Source organism: Heterodontus francisci, chromosome X, assembly GCF_036365525.1.
Source record: "Heterodontus francisci isolate sHetFra1 chromosome X, sHetFra1.hap1, whole genome shotgun sequence".
Lineage (NCBI taxonomy): Eukaryota > Metazoa > Chordata > Chondrichthyes > Heterodontiformes > Heterodontidae > Heterodontus > Heterodontus francisci.
Genome location: NC_090421.1, coordinates 9062748 through 9087878, shown reverse-complemented (window position 1 = coordinate 9087878; position 25131 = coordinate 9062748). Strand labels below are relative to the sequence as shown.

Below are 25131 nucleotides of genomic sequence, written 5' to 3'. Positions count from 1 at the left end.
TACTGCCACCCGAGACGAATTTCCCCCCACCTCCCAAAACCACTGAATGAGACAGCACTGACCTTTCAATCAAGCCTGTACTACTTTCCCCCTTGGTGTCTTGTCATTCCAACTCTGAGCAAACTATAGTGTAAAGTGACCATTTGGTGATGGGGCAAAAAAAAGATGGTGAGTGTAAATATGTTGATAATAAACAAAATCCATCAGTGATAGGGAATGAATTGCCGCAGCAACAGCTTTCACTTGAGATGACGTGAAATGTGTTCTAATTTTTTTAATCTTAAGAACATGATCACGCAAGATGATACAAGCAGCCTACAGAAGCGTTTACGATAATCAGTGAATAAAAAATTCCTTTTACAAAACTGGAATATGACTCTAGATGAGAGAAAAAAGTTGGTTTTCTTTCCGTAAAGTTAGTGTAAGAATGAGTGGAGTCCACGGAACAGTCATCCCCAAAACTGCCATTTTGTTTCAAACGTGTAGTCGGGTTGTTTTTGAGTGTGTCTCCAGAAGGTTTGTTCAATGACTTTGGTCGTTCAGAATTGGACAGCTCCAATCTCCGTGGACAGTCCAGTCTCCTTTCTGCTCGTTGAACTGTGAGATAAGTGTGTGTTGTGGAGGTTGCCAGACGTGAGCCTCCGCCATCAGCAGGTGAAGTCTTCAAACGTGCTGCGAGGCGGGTGATGAGGTAGAATGTTCGCTGGGTACGTCATTCCCGATGGGTGGCTCCTTAGGTTCTCACATGGGTTCTGTGGAAAAAGGAAGAAATTTTCGCGCACCAACAGTCAAAGATTGGCAATATCCCGGCTCCTAATTCAAAACCCCAGGATGCTGGACTCATTTCAGCAGCAGCTGAATGAGTTAATGGGAGCACGGTGAGCTTGACATTCCACAAGGGATGAGATCAAATGGGAAAAGGATTTTCTTCATCAGAATCTACTTTGTGAAAGGCACATCAATGGGAGATGTGCCATTCGGACAAAAATAGAATGAGGGATGAGAGTAATTGAGTGAAAAATCCTGTACAGGACAGATACACCTTATCTATGAAACTATACAGCATATCACATGTAGGTTAACAGATAAATGGCAGCACAAGGTTATGGTTCCATCAAACGTTTGGGTGAATTATGAATGGCAGTTGCACTTTTCTTCTATAAAAATAAAATAGTTCAAAGAAAAACAATTTTCAGCTCATCAAGGTAAGGGATGCAGAGCTGTGGAAGGGAGCACTCCTAGTTTTGATACCCAGTGTGAGGTATGCTCCAGGCAGCTCTGAAGTGATGCTCCCTTTACTCTGCATCAATAATACATCTTAGCCAGAACCACACAGCAGCAAACCCTACACTCCCCCCATCATCCCTGCGCCCCCCCACCCCCCCACTCAACCCTGCAATATGATATTTCAGTTTCCCACACAAGTCAATATCAAAGCCCCTCTGAGTAGAGTCATAGAGTTATACAGCACAGAAACAGGACCTTCGGCCCATCGTGTCTGTGCCAGCCATCAAGCACCTACCTATTCTAATCCCATTTTCCAGCACACGGCCCGTAGACTTGTTCTCGGTCTGTGATCCCTGACTTTAATTCCCCCTCTGTCCCCCAATTTTTCATTCCCCGCTGTGTCCCCCAATTTTTCATTCCCCTCTGTGTCCCCCGATGTTTCATTCCACCTCTCTGTCCCCCAACTTTTCAATTTAGAGACAATTGGTGCCCTGTACATCTACGCTGCAGGGACCTGGATGGAGACGGCCCAAACTCATTCTTGTAGGCTTGTAGGACGCTTACAGCCAGCAGACAGAGGAGGCTTGTGTTTCATCAGCCAGGGCTGTATTTGAGCTGGGGTCCTGAAGAATGTAAGGACATTGTTCGAGTACAATGATCTCTGTGCTCCTCTCTTCCCTGTTTACATTGGTTACCAAGCGCCACAGTCTGCTGGGATCTGCTGGTAACACAGAGAGACCTGACTGTTAGAGGGATGCAGCCTTGCAGGATCGCTTCTCCACATTTAGCCCCGTGTGACGAGACCCTTGATTTTAAGATAATTGACAAATGAACCAGAAGCGAGATGAGGAGAATTTTTTTTAACGTAGCGAGTTGGTGTGATCTGGAATGCATTGGCTGAAAGGGTGGTGGAAGCAGATTCTTAGGAACTTTCAAAAAAGAATTGAATAGACACTTGAAGGGGGAAAAATGCAGGGCTAAGGGGAGTGGGACTAATTGGACAGCTCTTTGAAAGAGACGGTCCTGGCACCTTTCTGTGCTGCAAGATAGTATGATTCCACGATCCGATTCAATTTCCTACAATGCCACTGGTTCCCAGCAGATCATTACGTTGAGAATTGGAGCTGCCCAGTGCCAGCTGATCAGAAGTGGCACAAGAACATAACAAGCAAAATAATCAGGCTCACACAGAACTACAAAGCAATAAGCCGAAGATAAATGCACTTAAACACTCCAAATGATTCTCCTTCCATATTCATGCACTATGTTTAAACAATTTGCCATGATCCAAGTTTCTAATGAGATACCTTCTGACTTTATTGTGACGGGGCTGTCTGCTGGCTGCTCTTATTTCATTACCAGTGGCTCAAAGCATTTAACATCTGATCTGGTGAGTGGGATTTTAATTACATTATTGCTAAATCATTAGTATAATAATACATTTTGCCTCAATGATTATCTGGAGGCGTCTGTTTTTCGCAGAGCAGCAAGAGTTATCAGCAGAGTTGCCATGTAAGGAAGAGACACTCCTGACTTATTTTCGTGACGTAGGCATGAATGGAGAAGTGATGGATTGTGGGTTGGAGGTATTATTTGCTGATGTGTGGCACTGATCTGAAAATTCCTGCCCTCCCCTCACACGGTTTAATGAGCATCCGTGCCAAGTTAGGACAAAGGATCAATCGAACTTGTTGAAGGCCAAATGTTTAATTTGCTGCCATCGATTGCACTGTGCAAAAATGCCTGTAGCGTACAACAGCATTCACCTCTTTTCCAGCAGTTTACAAATTGCTAATAGATTTCACTGTGTCTATTTGCTGGCTCTATCTAAAGGTAGTTCATAATTTGGAGCTTGGGGCACAAATCTGGGGCCTAGTATTTTCACAAATGAAGTAGCGAGATGAAGATGGAGCAGGCCTTCCTCCGGTGCTATCATACAAGGTGGGATTGGTGGCATCATGCCATCTGCCACAAACCTTATCAGCTGCTCCTCACCAGCCCCCTCCAAACCCGCTCCCTGCCCACCCTCATGCAATGTACACTTGCCAGGGTGTGGGAGCTCTTTATTCCACTCATGACAATGTAAGGAGAGGAAAGATTCCTTCCCAGCAATGGAGGAGGCAGGAGCAAAGATATCCCATGGGGAGTTGCTCTCATGAATTGCCCTAGTGGCTGGCTAGAAGGCGATGTTAGCAGATGCCTGCGAGTTGATTCAGAGCCCATGGATGGTGTGAGGCACTGGAGGTGGCCTGGGAGTAGGTCTCTGGCCCACAGACTCTGTGAGGAACTGAAGACTTCCAACTATAGGAAAAGGGAAGAAAATGCCCTACAATTAAGAAATGAAGAGGTAATACTTGCATGGTGTTTGATGTCATCCAGGCTGAGTGTTACTCCCTTGTCATTGTTGTTTCTCTTCTGTTGTTTTCCATATTTCAATATGCCACATAATTTGTGCTTCAACACCTGTAAACATAAAACACCCAACAGTCACTGACTGCATCAATTGACTGGACCTTTGCTGATCACACAGAGGATGGAACTGAGCTTCCTTATTATCGCCAGTTCAGAAACTGCGAGAAACTGGGGAGATTGGAAGAAGTGTGTGTGCGTGTCTGTGTGTTGAGGGCTTTGCATCACTGTCTGGCAGATCTGCTGGAGATGCACCATGTAAGGGAGGAGAAGCAGTGCTGCGTTGCTCTACACAGGAGACACTGGCAGATCCTCCACTGCAGCTCAGAATTCTGGTACAAGCAGAGCTCCAGCTGCTGCCAGAAAGCAATACAAAGCGGCTGATAACGCACTCATGTGCCTCAAGTGTGAGACGGCCTCCCCGAGAAAAGCCCAATCTTGTGGTCCCTCTGAGTGCCAGTGAAGGGGTGCCCATTGTGCACCAAACCAATGTGCCATGTGGGGGGAGGAAGTATGGGCACAGGGCAGGTGGGCACAGAGGGTACGAGAAAGGGGGCAGGGCTGCCCAAATTTATTTTTACAATTTAATAGCAGACTCCCAATTAGCGCCCACTGGGGGTGCTGCATCTGGTGCCCACATCACAGACAGGAGATTAAGGAAGCAAATCATCTTATTTTTCATAAACTATAGGGAAGGACTACTTTCAATGCAACATAATTTCCCATCCTCCAAAGTACAGTTCTCCTTCAACAACAAAAGACATCCCGATTTTCCTTCTCAAGAAGGCCAGTCAGTATAACCTGCAGAAATCTCTGTTCTCCCAACCCAAAAAAAGGGGGAGTTTTCACTGGATTCAGTGAAAGAGAGCAGGACCCTGTCTCCAAACCTTACAGTGTAAGGGAGAGGACGGACTAAGCTCAGTTACTCATCCCACCCCACTGCAGAAACAAAACCAACCATCAGCTCCAATCTCCTTACCAGCACACTCAGTCACGGGCTGAATAATGAAAGAAAGAACTTACATTTCTATAGTGCCTTTCACAACTTCAGAACGTTCCCAAAACACTTTACAGCCAATGAAGTATAGTGAGTGTAATGTAGGAAATGTAGCAGCCAATCTGTGCACAGCAAGCTGCCACAAACAGCAATATGATAATGACACGATATTCTGTTTGTAGTGATGGTGGTTGAGGGATAGATGTTAGACAGTAGACTAGGAGAACATCCCCTGCTCTTCTTTGAAATCGTGCCATAGGGCTTTTACATCCACCTGAGAGGGTAGACAGGGCCTCAGTTTAATGTCTCATCTGAAAGACGGCACCTCCGGCAGTGCAGCACTCCTTCAGTTCTATACTGTGTTCAATTGTCCGGAGTGGGGCTTGAACCCACTATCTTCTTACAAGTGTGATACCGCTGAGCCATGGATGACACCTGTATGACCCTACAGAGCTCTGTGCAGTTATAGGACCCCTGGTAAAACTCCCCATGACTCAGAAAAACTGTACACAACTGCTGGATGAAAACATTCCTGCAGTTAAAAATAGCGTCAGATGTGGGGCAGAGTTGGCAGATTATGTACAATATAAATACTGTTATTTATCACTGCAAGTTCATGTTTGTGTTTTAATGGAGTGGGGGGTGCGGGTGGGAGGGAGGTGCGCGGGGGGGGGGGGGGGTGGGTGTGGGAGGGAGGTGTGCAGGGGCAGTGGGAGGTGGTTGTAAATTGGGAGGTGCGAAGAGGGTCCTCTGCTATTGGTGTCCAGTCCCCATGAATCCTTAATCTGGCTCTACACTCCTAGTGCAAGCCAATCTAAACACTTGTTCAAGTGCCATTTAAAATATAAGGCGGAGGAAAAGTCAGGGTCTGAAATGTAGCAGCTCCTCACAGAGTTGTTCTCAAAACATGATTTAACAATGAGCAACTCACACACGCACAGAAACAAAACAGAATTACTTTCATTCTCGAGGAAAGTGCAGCTTAGCAAGGCACGGGTAGCTGAAAAGGCCTGGTTTCGTTTAAGCTGTTTGCTGTAACAGGAGACCCGTGGTCTCACTAGAAGAGGCAGGTGAAGCACTAATCACACCAATTCGGACTACATTCGCCCAGTGACATGAAAAATACCTGGGGGAGAAAAAAAAATCAGCCGCTTCTTTCTGTTCGTTAACTAATTGCAAAGAGAATCCAGGAAGAAACAGTGGTTTGAAATGAGAGACACACACGCTTGAGATACTGCTCTTCAGTCAGTCGTGTATTTCATTAGCAAATGAGTTTTACTGCGCTGTATTAATGACAGATTCAGCTTTATTTACTGTATTTGTTGCCCCTTCCGTTGAGAGAGGGCTGTTAGACTGCTGAGCTCTCCATCAGCTAACAATGAGATGACAGGAAAAAAATGGAAAATGGCACAATTATCTTGAAATAGTAATGAAAATGATCAGCAATTTTTTTTTGGTGCTGTTGGACAGGCTTTGATGGTCTGAAAAGTGGGCATTTCCCTCCGGTCCACATTTCCTCTAATTCTGGCCTCTTGAGTGTCCCCTGATTTTAATCATTCCACCATTGGTGGCCGTGCTGCCTCAGCACCATCTCTGGAATTCCTTCCTCAAACTTCTCTGCCTCTCTAGCTCTCTCTCCTGTAAGATGCGCCGTAAAACCTACCTCTTTCACCAAGCTTTTGGTCATCTATCCTACTGTCTCCTTATGTAGCGCGGTGTCAATTTTTGTCTGATAACACTCCGGTGAAGCACTTTTACTACTGAGCCACTGTTGGCACCTGTACAGGCCTCCAGAGCCCCCTGCCTGGTGTTCCTTGCACATTAGGTACTCCCGATAATTGTGCTGAGGGTGGGATGGATTTTGATGCCACTCCGTGAAGGGGGTGGGGGAAAGCCGTTGCAGCTGAATATCCCGACGTATTCTTAAAAAAAACCCTCAGTGAGTTGGGAGTGCCCATTTTACCGGAAACAATCAACCACCTTGAAACCAGCCATGGGGGCCCCCACATCTGCCAGGATGCCATCCTGGAAACACACTATGCAGGCGCACTTTCTCCCGGGGGGGGGGGGGGTGGCAGGTGACATCAACCTGCCAATTCTGCTTCCTCTTCTAATGAAGAATAAACTGCCCCCCCACATTGAAATGTTGGCATCAGCAAAAAAAAAACCTAGCCAATCGGGTTCTGCTCCAAACACCTCCCCCGCCTGTCCAGAGGCTAGGAATTTCCCGCTTCCTGACTCTTGGTTTCATGGATGTGGGCCACCATCCAGGGCCTCTCCAACTGACCATTCTCCATGTTTGAGGCTAGGTTGCTGATTCCACTGAGAAATACTCTAACAACAGAAGAGGACCTTGGGCTGGACCCCTAGGCATCTGTTTGCTGTTCCTTAGCTGCCCCCTCCACCTCCAAGAAAAAGGTACCATGGAACGTAGGCACAATGAAAACATAGCACAATGGTTGTGGACTGTGCTTGAAATGGTATCACCCAGAGCCATGGTTGACACGTCCCACAAGAAATGTGAGCAGAACTGAGCAACACAATTACTTCCCCTTCTTCCTCCTGCCTGGAAACGTTGCTCTCATTTGCAGCCAGGTGGGTGACCTTCTGCCTCGGGTCGGGTGACTCTCATTTGATGCATCTCCTGCAGCAGGACCTCCCAACGCTTCAGCAGCAGAGGTAGCAGCGCTGCCCACTTTGCCCTGCTCTGTTGTGGATAAGTAGGCCATTGTTCTGTCGCCGCCACCAACCTCCCATTTTTCTGCGCGAGCTGCAGCCCCTGAAGAGGTGCTCTCCCTTATCTCCAGCCAAGTGTGCTGCAGGTCAGGCTCTCTGCACCAACATTTCATGCATCAGCAGATTAAAGTGAGGGGCCCCGCTCAGCATGGCTCACCTACTGTGCTGCTCCATTTATGGGCCATCTCAACCCTATTTTGGCTGGATAGGGAAAATCAGGTCTAATGTCTATTGTCATATTAATGAATTCAGATGGAAAGGGATGGTCTGTTTCCAGGTAGACGTGGCTGGCTCCGACTAAAGGCTAATTTACAAGTGGCTGTTCAAGGTCCAGCCTAAATCAGCTAGTAACAGAAAAGTCCACTCTGTTGCTGCAAACCTTGTAGCCTCTGTACAAGAGAATAGAACTGGTATCCTGCTTGCTATTCTTAGCAGGTAGCACTTGGACAACAACAAAAAGAACTTTCTTGCCTATTCAGTGGGTTCAAGATTCTGGTCTCTGGAGGGGAAAGAGCTGACTTCACTGACAATTGCAAGATAATCTGATTTGGTAACTGACGATACCTTGGCTAAAGGTCAAAGAATCCACTGCCTTGTGAAGATGATGCCTTTTAATGGGTCAACAGCTACAGATTTAACAGATGTGAGTTTGAAAGGCCAGAAGGGTCCCTGAAGGATGAACCTTTCTGCTTTTGGAGGAGACAGTATTTATTTCTTTGGATGTATGTCTGCAACGCCTGCAGGAAACTGGGCTGACATTACAATCAGCAAAGGCCAGATTTTAGATCGCTTTCAGAGATTACTTATTGGGGCAAAAACAAGAAATGCTGGAATCACTCAGCAGGTCTGGCAGCATCTGTGGAAAGAGAAGCAGAGTTAACGTTTCGGGTCAGTGACCCTTCTTCGGAACTGGAGCCAATCTGAAGAAGGGTCACTGACCCGAAACGTTAACTCTGCTTCTCTTTCCACAGATGCTGCCAGACCTGCTGAGTGATTCCAGCATTTCTTGTTTTTGTTTCAGATTTCCAGCATCCGCAGTATTTTGCTTTTACTTATTGGGGCGCCTGCCACCCCCTCAACCTTCTGCCTATCTTTTTGCCTCCTTTTTCTAAAGGCCTTTTTGGTTTCTCCCAGACTTTCTGAAATAAAATACCCTTCGAGAATATGGCAGCACTGTGCGCAGGCGATCATCAGCTTGGATTTTACAATTGCCATTTTAATCTGATTCGCAGACACGAGCCACAAGCATAGCCCAAGGAGGACTGGTGATGGAACTGGAGTCATCACACTGGGACAGTCGCATTTTTCTGCGACTGGAGTTAGGGCACTTGGGGTCTGCACAGCCCGACCTGAGAATGCATGATGCTGACACCATGTAGAGAGTGGAGAACTGTTTCACTCCTCGGCACCAGCGCCCCTTTCCTTGACTTAAAAAAAAAACACATGCAAGGCTGTATATTTTCAGTTTTCAAGGAAAGAAAATGGATGGAATTGCACTGTGCAATCCCAAATTGACATGGGGATAGAGCGGGAAAGTGAAGTTGAGGTAGAAGATCAGCCATGATTCTATTGAATGGCGGCACAGGCTCAAGGGACCGAATGGCCTACTCCTGCTGCTATTTCTTATGCTCAAATCACCTTTAAGAATCCTGCAATCCCATGTAATCAAAACAGAATTCCATCACTGTAAGCCAGTGGCCCTGAATATGAGACATAGAGCACAGAAACAGGCCCTTCGGCCCATCAAGCACCTACCTATTCTAATCCCATTTTCCAGCACTCTGCCCATAGCCTTGTATGCTATGGCAGTTTAAATACTCATCTAAATACTTCTTAAATGTTGTGATGGTTCCTGCCTCTACCACCTCTTCAGGGTCAACCTGAGTGATTTTTCCCTCATTAGGTTATGAGCTCTTTGCTCCCTCCTGTGGTGTAGAATCAATCATCGTAACCTTATCACAAACCTGACTCTTATTACTTCATGTAAATGGTACAGTAATTTTATTACCTGGCTTCAGTCAAAATGAAATGCAGCCAATCTGATATAGACATAAAGAGATACAGCACTGAAACAGGCCCTTTGGCCCACTAAGTGTGTGCTGACCAACAACCACCCATTTACACTAATCTGACATTAATCCCATATTCCTTACCACATCCCCACCATTCTCCTACCACCTACCTACACTAGGGGCAATTTACAATGGCCAATTTACCTATTAACCTGCAAGTCTTTGGCTGTGGGAGGAAACCAGAGCACCCAGTGGAAACCCACACAGTCACAGGGAGAACTTGCAAACTCCGCACAGGCAGTACCCAGAACTGAACCCAGGTTGCTGGAGTTGTGAGGCTGCGGTGCTAACTACTACGCCACTGTGCCACCCCCTCTGTATTCATTAAGCAGAGATACTTGCAAGGAAAGCATCGTATTTAATTGGGAAACTATTCTAGACCAGACACACTCAAACTGCTGATAGAAACTTATTACAACTGATAGTATTTTGAGTATTACAGAGGGATTGCAGTTCTAAACTAAAATTATTCTAGTCTCCTCCTCTTAATTCAAACAAGGAACTTGCATTTATATAGCACCTTTCATATCCTCAGGGCGTCCCAAAGTGTTTCACGGTCAATGAACTGCTTTTGAAGTGTAGTCATTGGCATAATCTAGGCCATCACAGCAGCCGATCTGTGCACAGCAAGATCCCACAAACAGAAATGAGACAAGTGAACGGATAAACTGTTTTTAGTGGTGTTGCTCGAGGGATGAATGTTGGGCAGGACACCAGGGAGATGTTCCCCTGCTGTTCTTCAAATATGCCAGAGGATATTGTTCCATAACCGCCGCCCCCCTTGCCGAACAGGCAAATAAACAGCACCTCTGACAATGCAGCAATCCCCCAGTACTGCACCAGCCCAGATCATGCACTCAACTCCCGGAGTTGGGCTTGAAGCCACAACATTCTGACTCAGAGGTGAGCGTTGATATCACCATCTATTACCTTGATTGGAAATCTTGCAAACAGAACCCCTCCCAATGAAAAGTCTTTGCTTAGCTCCAAGTGGGATTTCCGGCCTTAATGGATTCTGCCCCATGAAACCTACTGCCTGATTCGAAACGTGGTGTCGCTGGAAGCAAAGCTCCATCACCGAAGCCTGGAATGTTCAGGAGGTTTCTCCCAATCTCCTGTCAAAACATCGTCCAGACCCCTGGAGAAATGGCGTAAATGACTCAAGCAACATTTCTGCTGACGTCACAATGGAAGATCAGGAGCAAATTCTCCCGCCCGAGTATTCTGTGAAATGACTGGAATTTGAATTGCGCAGCTTGTAGAGTGCACTCGAGAGGTCAATATCACTTCAATTGGTATATTGAGAACAGCAATTGCATTTATATAGCACCTTTGATACAGTAAAACATCCCAATGCGCTTTACAGGAGCATTATCAGACAAAAGTTGACATTAAGCCACATAAGGTGATATTAGGACAGGTGATCAAAAGGTTGGTCAAAGAGGTAGGTTTAAAGGAGTGTCTTAAAGGAGAATAGCAAGGTCGAGAGATTTAGGGAGGGAATTCCAGAGCTTAGTGTCCAGGCAGCTGAAGGCAATGGTGGAGCGATGAAAAATTTACTTTAAGCCATATGATTAAGTCAAGGAAACTTGTCATCCATTACTGTCTATAAAGGAGAAGTCCCCAATGAAAATGGAATTAAGGAGCCCCTGCCTCCCTTGTTGGCTTTGGTGGTTGATGAATGGATTCCATGGTGTGGTACTAAGTTGAATGGACCAGACAGTTCCAGGTTAAATCCTCTGTCTGTGTGGAGTTACCCGATCTCAGTCATGGAAACAGATGGAGTTGTAGAATTGGTCTCAAGGTCCCTGATCACGACTCTGTGAAGTGAGTCTTTGGCTGACTGGTAGCATTCTCATCATTGAGTGAGAGAGTATAAGGTTTGAACCTTGCTCCAGACAGTCCTGGTGACTGGAGCTCCAGCTCCGAATTCTGGGTTGATATCCAGTGTGAGCCTCAGGGGCAGGGGCCCCCAAAAACCTTCCCACCATATAGAACCTACCACCCTATCAGCTGGTATAAAGATGGTTCCCAAGGCCTGTTGGACTGTTAATCAGCCTGCAAATCCATCCACGACTTCACACTATTCCCCAAGGGAAGAATGCCAATGTACAAAAACAACAACAACCCGATGATTGTGCAGAGGGGAGTTGGAGATCGTGGAGGTGTGGGTGTCTGACAGATTGTAGGGGGTGGGGGAGGTTTACAGGGTGAGCTGTTGGGCCTGGAAAGAACACTACTGCTCTTGCAGGCACACAAGCAGTGCTGTAAAGGCATTTATTCATGGATGGATAAAGAGGTGAGGTGAGAGTGACTGCCCTTGAAATCAAGGCAGCATTTGACTGAGTATGGCATCAAGGAAGCCAAGCAAAACTGGAGTCAATGGGAATTGGGGGAAAACTCTCCGCTGGTTGGAGTCATACCTAGCACAAAGGAAGATGGTTGTGGTTGTTGGAGGTCAATCATCTCAGTCCCAAGACATCGTAGCAGGAGTACCTCAGGGTAGTGTCCCAGGCCCAACCATCTTCAGTTGCTTCATCAATGACTTTCCCTCCATCATAATGTCAGAAGTGGGGATGTTCTCTGATGATTGCACAATGTTCAGCAGACTTCGCAACTCCTCAGATACTGAAGCAACCCGTGTCCAGGTGCAGCAAGTCCTGGACAACATCCATACTTGGGCTGATAAGTGGTAAGTAATATTCGTGCCACACAAGTGCCAGGCAATGACCATCTCCAACAAGAGAAAATCTATCCATCTCTCCTTGATGTTCAATGGCATTACCATCGCTGAATCCCCCACTATCAACATCCTGGGAGGTTACCATTGACCAGAAACTGAACTGGAGTAGCCATATAAATACTGTGGCTACAACAGCAGGTCAGAGACTGGGAATTCTGCAGCGAGTAACTCACCTCCTGACTCCCCAATGCCTGTCCACCATCGAAAAGGCACACATCAGGAGTGTGATGCAATACTCTCCACTTGCCTGGATGAGTGCAGCTCCAACAACACTCAAGAGGCTTGACGCCATCCAGGACAAAGAAGCCTGCTTGATTGGCACCCCATCCACCACCTTCAACATTCACTCCCTCCACCACCGATGCACAGTGGCAGCAGTGTGTACGATCTACAAGATGCACTGCAGCAACTCACCAAGGCTCCCTAGACAGCACCTTCCAAACCCACGACTTCTACCACCTAGAAGGACAAGGGCAGCAGATGCATGGGAACACCATCACCTGCAAGCTACACACCATCATGACTTGGAACTATATCGCCGTTCCTTCACTGTCGCTGGGTCAAAATCCTGAAACTCCCTCCCTAACAGCACTGTGGGTGTACCTATCTCACATGGACTGCAGCGGTTCAAGAAGGCAGCTCACCACCACCTTCTCAAGGGCAATTAGGGATGGCCAATAAATGCTGGCCGAGTCTGCGATGCCCATATCCCGTGAACGAGTAAACAAAAAGAAAAAAAATCTAGCAATTCTCACCACCTTTTACCTGCCAGGTTTCCCGAGGCCAGGGAAACTCAGCCAGCAGTAGTTCAATGTAGAAAGCTTGCTAAAATGGCAGCACACGGCCTCCTTAAAGAACCACCTCCTGGGAGCAGATTAGTCACCTTCTCCCCCCACCCCGCTCCCCACTCACTATCCCACTTCCGGATGTGCGCAGGAGCAATGGGTGTTGGGAAACTTCCCATCCAATGCAAACCCACCTATTTTGAGGGTGAAAATTACCAACTTATCATCTCTGGAGTTTCCGCCAACCTTCCAGCCAAGTTACATCAGGCGATCAGGGCAACCCGTGTGGCAATCAACCAGAGCCTTCACCGCCCATAAGCAAAGCCATGGGGGGGAAAATGAAAGAATATCTGCAAGTGAGCACTAGCCTGTGCCACATTAGAGTGGTTGGAGAAATGATAAGCTCCTTGCAGTGGGCTCTTGCGGTTTATAATGTTGGAACACATTGCAAGCTTGTACCGTGCAGTCAGACACTGCTTGCTCTTCATATAATTGGCTTGAGAAGCTTGACATGACTCAATATATGCTTGTTACTTAGCCAATAATGAACGAAATTGAGTTGATTCATCACAAGTTGCAACACAGCAGGGAATGACTTGGTACAAAGCCAATGAACAGCTTTGAGTTCCTGACTGAAATTCGATTACGACCCGCTCAAATTCTTTTTTAATACAATTATTTCAGTAGCATCCTATTTGCAATGAGATTTTTCTTTTGGCTGTGTTGTTTGTGGCAATGCTGGGGAATGGAACACATTTCTTACATTTGGCATCAAGAATTCCCAGGTCAAGTACAGCAGAGATGCAGAGTGCAGCTCTCTTTGCTCCGACCCAGATAATATGGTTTAAAAACCCAACCCTCGATGTCCACCCCTACTGTAGCAGTGTGAACCTGAGAGACACTGCCAATTTAATATTGAATTATAGGCAGTTTTGATATGTGAATGTGTGCCCATTGCTCATTTCACACAGTATTCTGACAGTCGACAGGGCAGAGACTTCATTAGGAAATGTGAAGTGAGCAAAAGCCATTCAGCTCATCAAGCCCACTCATTTCACAGACTATTCTACTCTATCTTTGACAGCACCTCCCAAATATGCAACCTCTACCACCTCGAAGGGCAGCGGATGCATGGGAACACCACCACCTGCAAGTTCCCCTCCAAGCCACACACCATCCTGACTTGGAACTATATCGCCGTTCCTTCACTGTCGCTGGGTCAAAATCCTGGAACTCCCTTCCTAACAGCACTGTGGGTGTACCGACCCCACATGGACTGCAGCGGTTCAAGAGGGCAGCTCACCACCACCTTCTCAAGGGCAATTAGGGATGGGCAATAAATGCTGGCCGAGCCAGCGATGCACACATTCCGTAAATAAATTTTTAAAAAAAATTCTTGGACTGTATCCCATCCATTCAGTGGGGAGGTTCTGTACAATCAAACAAAACTCTAGGGTATTCATCAATCATCACATCTCCACTATTCGACACTGACCTGTTGTCCTTCCCCCTCTTCCAGCTCCATGATTGGGATCATTCGAGTTTATTGCAGAACATGAGAAATTCTTTCTTTCACTTGATGAAGATTAGGTGGGAAATAAGCATTACAGGCGGCACAGTCAGTGGCGCAGTGGTTAGCACCGCAGCCTCACAGCTCCAGCGACCTGGGTTCAATTCTGGGTTCTGCCTGTGTGGAGTTTGCAAGTTCTCCCTGTGTCTGTGTGGGTTTTCTCCGGGTGCTCTGGTTTCCTCCCACAGCCAAAAGACTTGCAGGTTGATAGGTAAATTGGCCATTATAAATTGCCCCTAGTATAGGTAGGTGGTAGGGAAATATAGGGACAGGTGGGGATGTGGTAGGAATATGGGATTAGTGTAGGATGAGTATAAATGGGTGGTTGATGGTCGGCACAGACTCGGTGGGCCGAAGGGCCTGTTTCAGTGCTGTATCTCTGAACTAAAAGTTGTAAAGTTTTACGATTTGCTGTTGTCTATGAACTTGTCTCCTACCTTATCTGATATCGTTTCATTGAAATGTTTTTCACACTTAATGGAGGTGCCATTATATTGTGTTCCAATTATTGTAACTATTTCCCTCTGAAAAATTGTTTTAAAGAGTGATAGAATCAGAAATTACAAGCACAGAAAAGGGCCATTCAGCCCATTGTGCTGATGCTAGCTCTTGGACTGTGCTATCTACTTAATTCCATTTCTCCATCCTTTCCTCATATCCTTTTACATGCTTCCTTTTCACATATTTACTGTTTAAGTGACATCTGTCTCAATAGCCACTTGCAGAAAAGCAATTCACGTTGCAACAGTCTCTGTGTGAAGAAAATACTTCGTCCGTTCCCTTTCATCCTTCTGGTGATAATCCTGAGTCTGCAACCATTTGTTACCGAGTCACATCCAGTGGATATTATCCTTCACTATTTATACTCTTCAAGTTTTTTTCATAATTTGGAACGTCTGTGTTCAATCCCTGTCTTAGTCTTCCCTGTTTCTGTGAAAAAGCTCCAATTTTTCATATCTTTCTCCATAACAAATCAGTCTCACTTCTGGTATTATTCCAATAAATCATTGCTGTACACTTACCAGGCTTTAATATACTTCCTGTAATGGGGTGCCCAGAACTCTGCACAGTTCTCCAACTGTGGTCATGTTGAATATTGAAAATAAAAACAGACCAATTCGCCTTCATACTACCTCCAGTTCGAGGGAAACAAGACCGCAAAGTGATCCAGCTTATCTTTAAACCCATCCTTTTTTTTTAACCTTTTTATCTAACTAATGTCACTTAATGCTTTAATTAACTTTTAACATATTGTTTAAGACAGACCGCATTATGAAACCTAAGGGATACCATTTATATCCCACTCGTGGCGCCAGTCATAACTCACTTGTAGCTCTATTACTTGTAAGTTGTCACATCAGATATAAATCATATCCTGCGGGTCTTTATAATCCATCCTGTTTGGCCACCACAAGAAGCCTTTTGTTTCGGAGTTGCAATATTGGTATCTGAAAATCTGAAAAGCTCCCTACTGACAGCAAGTATTCATTAGTGACAAATTTAACCTGGCGATAATTGGCTGTCGTCTTTCAGTTTTCAGCTGTTGTCTTACACTGCTACATCTTCCAGGTGCAGAACCATTAAAATTCTCATCCTGGTGTTTAAATCCCTTCATGGCCTCACCCCTCCCTATCTCTGTAACTTCCTCCAGCCCTACAACCATCCGAGATCTCTGCGCTCCTCCAATTCCAGCCTCTTGTGCATCCCTGATTTTCATCGCTCCACCATTGGTGGCCATGCCTTCAGCTGCCAAGGCCTGAAGCTCTGGAATTCCCTTCCTAAATTTCTCTGTCTCTCTACCCCTCTCTCCTCCTTTAAGAAGCTCCTTAATACCTATCTCTTTGACCATGCTTTTGGTCACCTGTCCTAATATCTCCTTATGTGGCTTGGTGTCAAATTTTGTTTGATAATCGCTTCTGTGAAGTGCCTTGGGATGTTTTACTACATGAAAGGTGCTATCTAAATGCAGGTTACTGTTGTTCAAAAGCTTGGCAGAATTTAGCAGGACGCGATAACAATGTGGAGGGCTTCAATTTCACGACAGGCTAACCTTCACTATTATGTTGCGCCAACAAGGGTTTGACAGAAAATCTGCAAAAATAAGACCCATGTGAAGGCCTCCTGATTGACAATCTTTCTCCCTACTTATAATTAATTAAAATAATAATGAATACACACAGGCAACACAATTAATCGAAATGCAATGTCGTGAGTGAGTATATCACAAATTTAACAACACTATGATTGCCAATCTCTTCACTGATGCGGGCTAATTGACTTTGTGCTGTTCAGCATTGGAAATTTACAGAATATAATTTTGGTCAATGGTATATTAGGGGCAGTGGAGTTGCTATGGCAGCGATTGTTTAGGCTATTACTGGCTTGGTAAGAGCCCTTACAAATGCACGTTTGTGAGTTTATTACTGGCGTTGTGTCTTGTTTCTAAACGCAGTGTGATTATAATTGCAAATGAATTGTAATGAATGGAATTGAAGTAATATAAATTCAATCCATAAACAAATTTGAAGCCAATAATAGCTGTCAGTTGCAATGCTCCAGGCATAATGGTTACTTAGACAAACATGAACATCACAATCTGAACTTAGTAACGAGTTTACTTAGACTCCTAGATCTCTTTCAGCTTCACCTTCAGCCATTTCCACACCATTCATGGAGTATATGTGTCATCTATGAATTCGTCCTATGCGCAGTACTTTTCACTTGTCTGCAATAAATTTCATCCACTATTGTTGGGCCTACTTACATATTTTATAACTTCCTCCAGCCCCACAACCCTCCAAGATATCTGTGCTCCTTCAATTCTGGCCTCTTGTGCATCCCTGATTTTCATTGCTTTACCACTGGTGGCCATGCCTTTAGTTGCCTCGGCCCTAAGCTCTGGAATACCCTCCCTACACCTCTCTCTCCTCCTTTAAGACGCTCCTTAAAACCTACCTCTTTGACCAAGCTTTTGGTCACCCATCCTAATTTTGGAGCTGCCTCTTCTGATTGCCAATTTGGTATCATCTGCCAATTTGCCCACTTTGAATTGAGTGTTTGAATCCAGGTCTTTTACGCCAATTAGAATCAATGGCAGTCTCAGCACTGAGCCTGAGGCACCACACTCAGTACCTCCTCCCATTCTGACATAACTCACCTAATGAGTGCTCATTGTCTCCTACCTTCAACCAGTTTCTTATCCATTCTCAGGGTTTACCCTGAATCCTCACAGCTTTGAGTTTAATTCATAGCAGTTCATGTGGAACTTAGTCAAAAGGCCTTTGGAAGTTGAGGTACACCACGTCATAGGGATTCCCACTTGGGTTGTTATTTCCTTAAAGAGGTTCAGGAACTTAATCAGGGATGGATTTGCCCTTCTGAATCCATGCTAACTGCTGTTAACCACATTATTGTTGTGTAGATAATCTGCAGTTGGACCGTGCCGTACCACCTATCCTTCGTGGAGCAGTTTCTGCAGGAAAAAACCTTTGACCACCGGTCCATCAGGCAGTGGTCTGCACGGAATGTCCTCAAGGCCCTACGGGAAAAGGAGACGGGGGATCCTGTCGGATGGTTCCCCGAGCAGACCGCCAAAGTCATTTGGCGGAATGCCTCATCACCAGAACTTTCAAACAAGCACCAAGACGTAGCTTGGCTGGTGGTGAGAAGGGCCCTCCCCGTCAGATCCTTCATGCATGCCCGAAGTCTCGCCCCCTCTGCACAATGCCCCCGCGGTGGCTGTGGTGGGGAAGAGACGGTTGCCCACCTCCTCCTGGAATGTGCCTTTGCAAAGCAGGTGTGGAAAGAGATGCAGTGGTTTTTGTCGAGGTTCATCCCAGGCAGCTCTGTAACACAGGAGTCTGTGCTCTACGGGCTGTTCCCAGGGACGCACACCGAGACAAACAGCAACTGCTGCTGGAGGACTATCAATTCGGTGAAAGACGCCCTTTGGTCTGCCCGAAACTTGCTGGTCTTCCAGCGCAAAGAGTTGTCCACCACGGAATGTTGCAGACTGGCACATTCCAAGGTCCAGGACTACGTGCTGAGGGATGCACTAAAGCTTGGGGCAGCCGCAGCAAAGGCTCAATGGGGAAAGACCACAGTGTAAGGTTCCCCCGCCAAGCTGAACTGAGGGGCTGGATTCATGGGAAACCCCTCGAACTGCATCGGGAAAATTTTGTGTGCTGTAAATGTAAAAATGTATATGGCATGACAATGAAATGGATATGTATTCACACCTAATCTGTACTAATGCTTTGTCTTTCAACACACCATTAACATATTGTTTGCCTGTTCTCCGTGACCTTTTGGTCAGCTATGTGGCCTGGTCCAATCTGCACCTTCTCCTTTGTTATCTCTTGCCCCACCCCCGCCTCACTTGTTTATAATCTGTGACTTTTCTAATATTTGTCAGTTCCGAAGAAGGGTCACTGACCCGAAACGTTAACTCTGCTTCTCTTTCCACAGATGCTGCCAGACCTGCTGAGTGATTCCAGCATTTCTTGTTTTTGTTTCAGATTTCCAGCATCCGCAGTATTTTGCTTTTATGAAATGGAAGGGTTGTGAGGCAACTCATAATTGTATAGAAGGAAACTGATCACCTTTGCACTGTTTGTATCTTTTGACTTGATGCTGTTTTAAACTGTTTGGGAATGTAATTTTTACAGATTTTTATGAATAAAGTATATTTTGGAAAAAAAAATAATCTGCAAACCTACTTCCAATAATCAACTCCATTATTTTGCATGGAATGGTAATAAGACTAATGAGTCTGGAGTTGCCTGTGTTTGTTTTGTCACCCTTTTTGAATGTGGGTGTTTATAATCTTCTGCTCAGTGTCTGTTGACTCCCTCATTGATTGACAATGTCCTGTGACTTAATCATAATGGTTGTCACTGCCTCACAAATCTCCTCCCTTGTCTCTCTCAACGCAATGAGATACAATAGTCTCTCTCAACAGTCTGGGACAAATACCATTTATTTCTGGGGATACATTTGTTTTGAGCCCATTTAGCCTGTATAGGTTTTCCATCTCAGTTGCAGTGAAGTCACTGATTATACTTGGGAAATCTTTGTACAAGGAAGCAGTATTTGTTCAGAATATTTACTATTTCATGTTCCTCCTCAGTTTCAAACCCGTTTGCATCTTTTCTGGTTTTCACCTCTTTTTTTCGTTCCTGGGATGTGGGCATCACTGGCTAGGCCAGCATTTATTGCCCATCCCTAATTGCCCTTGAGAAGGTGGTGTGAGCTGCCTTCTTGAACTGCTGCAGTCCGTGTTGGGTAGGTATACCCACAGTGCTGTTAGGAAGAAAGTTGCAGGGTTTTGACTCAGTGACAGTGAAGGAACGGCGATATAGTTCCAAGTCAGGATGGTGTGTGGCTTGGAGGGGAACTTACAGGTGGTGGTGTTCCCATGTGTCTGCTGTCCTTGTCCTTCTAGGTGGTAGAGGTCGTGGGTTTGGAAGGTGCTGTCTAAGGAGCCTTGGTGCGTTGCTGCAGTGCATCTTGTAGATGGTACACACTGCTGCCACTGTGCATCAGTGGTGGAGGGAGTGAATGTTTGTGAATGGGGTGCCAATCAAGCGGGCTGCTTTGTTCTGGATGGTGTCGAGCTTCTTGAGTGTTGTTGGAGCTGCACCCATCCAGGCAAGTGGGGAGTATTCCATCACACTCCTGACTTGTGCCTTGTAGATGGTGGACAGGCTTTGGAGAGTCAGGAGGTGAGTTACTCACCGCAGGATTCCTAGCCTCTGACCTGCTCTTGTAGCCACGGTATTTATATGGCTACTCCAGTTCAGTTTCTGGTCAATGGTAGTCCCTAGGATGTTGATAGTGGGGGATTCAGCGATGGTAATGCCGTTGAATGTCAAGGGGAGATGGTTAGTTTCCCATTTGTTGGAGATGGTCATTTCCTGGCACTTGTGTGGCGTGAATGTTACTTGCCACTTATCAGCCCAAGCCTGGATATTGTCCAAGCCTTGCTGCACCTGGACACGGGCTGGAGTCACGAATGATGCTGAACATTGTGCAATCAGCGATTATTCCCACTTCTGATTGAAGGAAGGTCATTGATGAAGCAGCTGAAGATGGTTGGGCCTAGGACACTACCCTGAGGAACTCCTGCAGTGATGTCCTGTAGCTGAGATGATCGACCTCCAACAACCACGACCATCTTCCTTTGCGCTAGGTATGACTCCAACCTGTGGAGAGTTTTCCCTCTGATTCCCATTAACTCCAGTTTTACTCGGGCTCCTTGATGCCATACTTGGTGAAATGCTGCCCTTGATGTCAAGGGCAGTCACTCTCACCTCACCTCTTTTGTCCATGTTTGAACCAAGGCTGTAATGAGGTCAGAAGCTGAGTGGCCCTGGCAGAACCCAAACTGAGCGTCAGCGAGCAGGTTATTGCTAAGCAAGTGCCGCTTGATAGCATTGTCGACGACACCGTCCATCAATTTACTGATGATTGATAGTAGACTGATAGGGCAGAAATTGGCCGGGTTGGACTTGTCCTGCATTTTGTGTACAGGACATACCTGGGCAATTTTTTACACTGCTGGGTAGATGCCAGTGTTGTAGCTGTACTGGAACTGCTTAGCTAGGGGCATTCTCCAAATGCCCTCATGCTGTTGTGGTACTGAAACAACTTTTTGCCGTTCTTTTTAGCCTCAGCTGTTATGACCTTCTCCGGGTCTCTCTGATCACCCTTTTCAGATGTTTCTGCATTGTTTTATAGTTACCCTAGTGGGATCCTTCTTCTTTCTCCCTACAGGATTTTGACAGGCCATTCTTCATGTTAATCTCACCTCTAACTTGTTTGTTGATCCATTTCGGTTATGTTTGAGCTTTGTTGGATATGTGAATGTTCAGCATTATACTTTTAATATGTTCCATTTGTCTTCTACTGTCCTCACAAACATTTCTCCCTCAATCAACATCACTGGAACAGATTATCTGGCCATTATCACATTCTTGTTTGTGGGATCTTGCCGTGCGCAGATGGGCTGCCATGTTTCCTACATTACAACAGCAACCACACTTCAAAGGTATTTCATCAGCTGTAAAGTGCTTTGGGAGGTGGTGCAAGACGCTATATAAATGCAAGTTCCTTCGTTCTTTAACCAAGGTAGGTGACCTGTTCCGTGAATTCTGTTAATGGCGTTCCTGATTCGGGGGAGGGGGAATGTGGGGATTTCCCCTCCCACTCTGTGAGGGAAGCCTGCAATCACTGAGACCATCCAAGGGGGCATAATGATATTGGTAGATTGCCCACATTTGTTGGTTGCAACGTTTTAATATGAATGACTGCGGAATAGCCAATAGATAATGTCTTCGCCCTGGCTGCAAACTCCAGCATGAAAAGCACTTAGTGCTGTATCTGAGTGTTTCACTGTAATTGATTGTTATTTAAAGCCAAACCTCCTCCAAAACATCACTCTGCACCCAGCCGCTAAATTGAGCTTTTAAGGAGGATTAGACTGATTGATCCATCGAGCTGGTTAATGTCTTTGTGCAGAGGCAGAATTGATTCAAGTAAAGATTTGAAAGCTTTATAGAGCTTTGAAGTCCCATAGTTCACTGGGAATACCAATTAGAATGACTGGGAGGAGTCATTGGAAAGATCGACAGACAGACTCGCTTCAAGTGGCGAATAATCAAGTAGTTGGGATCATTGGGCTAGTTTAACAGTGCTGTGTATACACGGGGTAATCATGCATGCAGATTACTCTCAATGTGCAGACACTTTTGGGACAATCATCATTGTTCTGCTTACTCCAAACAACAAACATCATACTGGAGCTTTTAGAAAATGGTTGCCATGGGGATCACTTGAAGATAACGTCTCTGGACAAATGTGTACCCAAGGTTTGCCACAATTTGTTAGTAATCTAAACACATCTAACTGCCTGGTGCATTTTCTTAACACTTTGATGGGTTGCCTTTATCTGGTGTGGTTCCAAAACAAGTCTTGCAGCAATCTTTGGAACAGGAGAAGATGAATCTCTTGGTTCCTATGCACAAAGGGCCACTCTTGGTCAAGCACTGAAACCTCCAGCTCCGTTTACTACATTTTTCCATTTTCTACCTTGGCCATCCTTGTCAGCTCTCTGAGTGAGATCACCAACTCATGACAAATCAGCAGTTGGTGCCCACTAGGAGAGTCTTACACTGCCTAAACTCACTTCCTGCAGGCTCCTTACAGCCTGCAGAGTGAGGTGCGACTCTCATCTTATCAAGTCTGGTTTGGATTTGATTCCAGGCCCCAGAGGTGAAAGGGCAATGTACAAGCCACTGTGCTAACCAGTCCAAGGAACATAGGACTCAGGATCAAGTGCAGGCCATTCGGCCCCTTGAACCTGCGTCGCTGTTCAATAAGATCATGGCTGATCTGGCTGTGGTCTCAACTCCACTTTCCTGTCTGACTCCCTTGTGTATCAAACATTTATCTAACTCAGCCTTGAATAAATTCAATGACCCAGCCTCCACTGCTTTCTAGGGAAGGGGATTCCACAGACTAACCCTCTGTCTTTCAGTTACTTTGCTGCCTTCCTTTCTTTCAACCTCAAACTTCCCTCCTCCACTCGTCAACTCACACTATGGTATGCATTGACCAGTGCTGGCAACCTTGTGTTACCTCAGTCATTCGCCATTCTTCGGGTTCAGTGCAGTTCCACCATTTTATTCAAATGCGCAGTGAGGGGGGTGGTGTTGATGGTGTTGGCCAAATCACAACTTAGTCGGACAATGTTCTAACCTTTGTGTCCATTTTCCTCAGGCCACCTAATGTGCGCAGAAAAAGATGGTGCGAGTATAAAATGGGTCACTTGACAATGATTGCTTGATGTCAGTCTGGCTGATAATCAGTGAACTTTGCATAGACCAGTGATCCCATTTTTGGTCATTTCTGGTCTGTTTGGCTCAGTACTACACTGGGTGGTTCAATTCCCAACCGAGCCAGTAGAGCACTCACAGTCAGTTGCAAAGAATTACAAAGAAAGACAGAGAATTGCACAGAAACAGGCCGTTCGGCCCAACCAGTCTATGCTAGTGCTTCTGCTCCACACAAGCCTCCTCCCACCCCTCTTCATCTCACCTGATCAGTAAATCCTTCTATTCCTTGTGCCCTCATATGTTTGCCTAGCTTCCCCTTAAATGGATCAGTTCTTACATTCTCTATTCAACAAAACAGTACGCCCTCCATTCTTGGGAGGCCTTGTACGTAAGACTAGCGCGAAATGACTTGCAAAAGCTTACCTCATACATGTAGTCAAAAAGTTCCAGTATAGTCAGCAGACTTGCACCAATGAACAAACCCATCTGACCGCCAATGTCACCTATGAAAAGAAAATAACAGGAGTTCATGATTCGAGAAGCAGATTACTGGCAGTAGAATATTCTTTCACATACTAAATAAAAATAGTCTACTCAGAAGCTTGTCACCTCTTGGCAATACGGCTGCGCTCATTGTGTTCATCGTAAATAAAGGATATGGTGTGACACCAATGTTTTTCTGCGAAAGTAATTCATTTTCCACTCCATTTACTTGTATAAACCTAGACAGGTTTGTTTGAACAAAATGCCTTCGGGATGGTATCTATAGAGATGAGATTTTTTTTTTACCAACCACTGTAACTTTCAGGAACCATGAATCAATCAGCTGCGTGAATTCAAGGTAGTGCAGTAAATCACTTGGCAAAGGTTGGTGATGAATGTAGTGAGCTAAGATTTCAAAAGTTTTACGTTTCGTGCATTGACATTAGCGGAAAGGACTTGTGAAAATCAGGCAGGAAGAGGAAGCTCAGGGACACCTGAGGGCCGTGAGCCATGCTGGAATGGCCAGGAGGGAGCGCTACACAAGAGGCTTTCTACACAAGCATAGTGTCCTGCTCCCTTACCAGTCGGTTTTAAACAATGTGAGCACAAATGGGAGCATCCACACTCTCTGTTTCAGTTTCTGAAGGGCAAAAGAGATCAAATAGATCCTTTGAGAACTGTTTAAGTCTAGCTTGACGCCAACTGGTATAGACAGCTTCCCCGAGGATATCTCATACTGCTGTACCCGAGAGTCAGGTTGGGTGCTGAATCTGGAATTACACTGTCACTTTACATTGCTGTGAAGCACAAAGCACGGTGGCAGCGTCAGTGAATCCTTTATGGAATCATAGAATGAGACAGCACAGAAGGAGGCCATTCGGCCCACCATGCCTGTGCTGCCACTTTGAAAGAGCTATCCAATTAGTCCCATTCCCCATAGCCCTGCAAAATTTTCCCCTTCAAGTATTTATCCAATTCCCTTTTGAATCTGCTTCCACCACCCTTTCAGGCAGCGCATTCCAGATCACAGCAACTCGCTGTGTAAAAGAAAATCTCCACAGCTCACCTCTGGTTCCTATGCCTTGTTCTTTTTGTGTGCTTGTTGTGATATTTGTGGTAAAATATCAGTACTGCACCAACCTTTCCATTTATTTCAATGGCAGGCAGTCCAATTAAGATATCATTTGGCCCTTCTCATGGTGCCTGACTGGAATGTCAACTTTACAACGAAACACAAAAGTCATAAATAATAAATGTTAACAATCAATCAGGGGA

The 25131-nt window shown here is 45.6% G+C and overlaps 1 protein-coding gene across 3 annotated transcripts in view; it reads right to left on the bottom strand.

The window, feature by feature from the left end:
• Positions 1–258: 258 nt before the first annotated feature.
• Positions 259–25131, bottom strand: part of asic1b (acid-sensing (proton-gated) ion channel 1b) — a 703894-nt gene continuing 679021 nt past the window's right edge. For all 3 annotated transcript variants that reach the window (XM_068024457.1, XM_068024455.1, XM_068024456.1), the window contains exons 8-10: positions 23797–23876; positions 3586–3690; positions 259–752 (exon numbers count right to left, since the gene is read on the bottom strand). In XM_068024457.1, coding sequence (XP_067880558.1) covers positions 648–752; positions 3586–3690; positions 23797–23876 — 290 coding nt within the window. In that variant the 3' untranslated portion in view covers positions 259–647. The remainder of the gene's footprint in view (positions 753–3585; positions 3691–23796; positions 23877–25131) is intronic.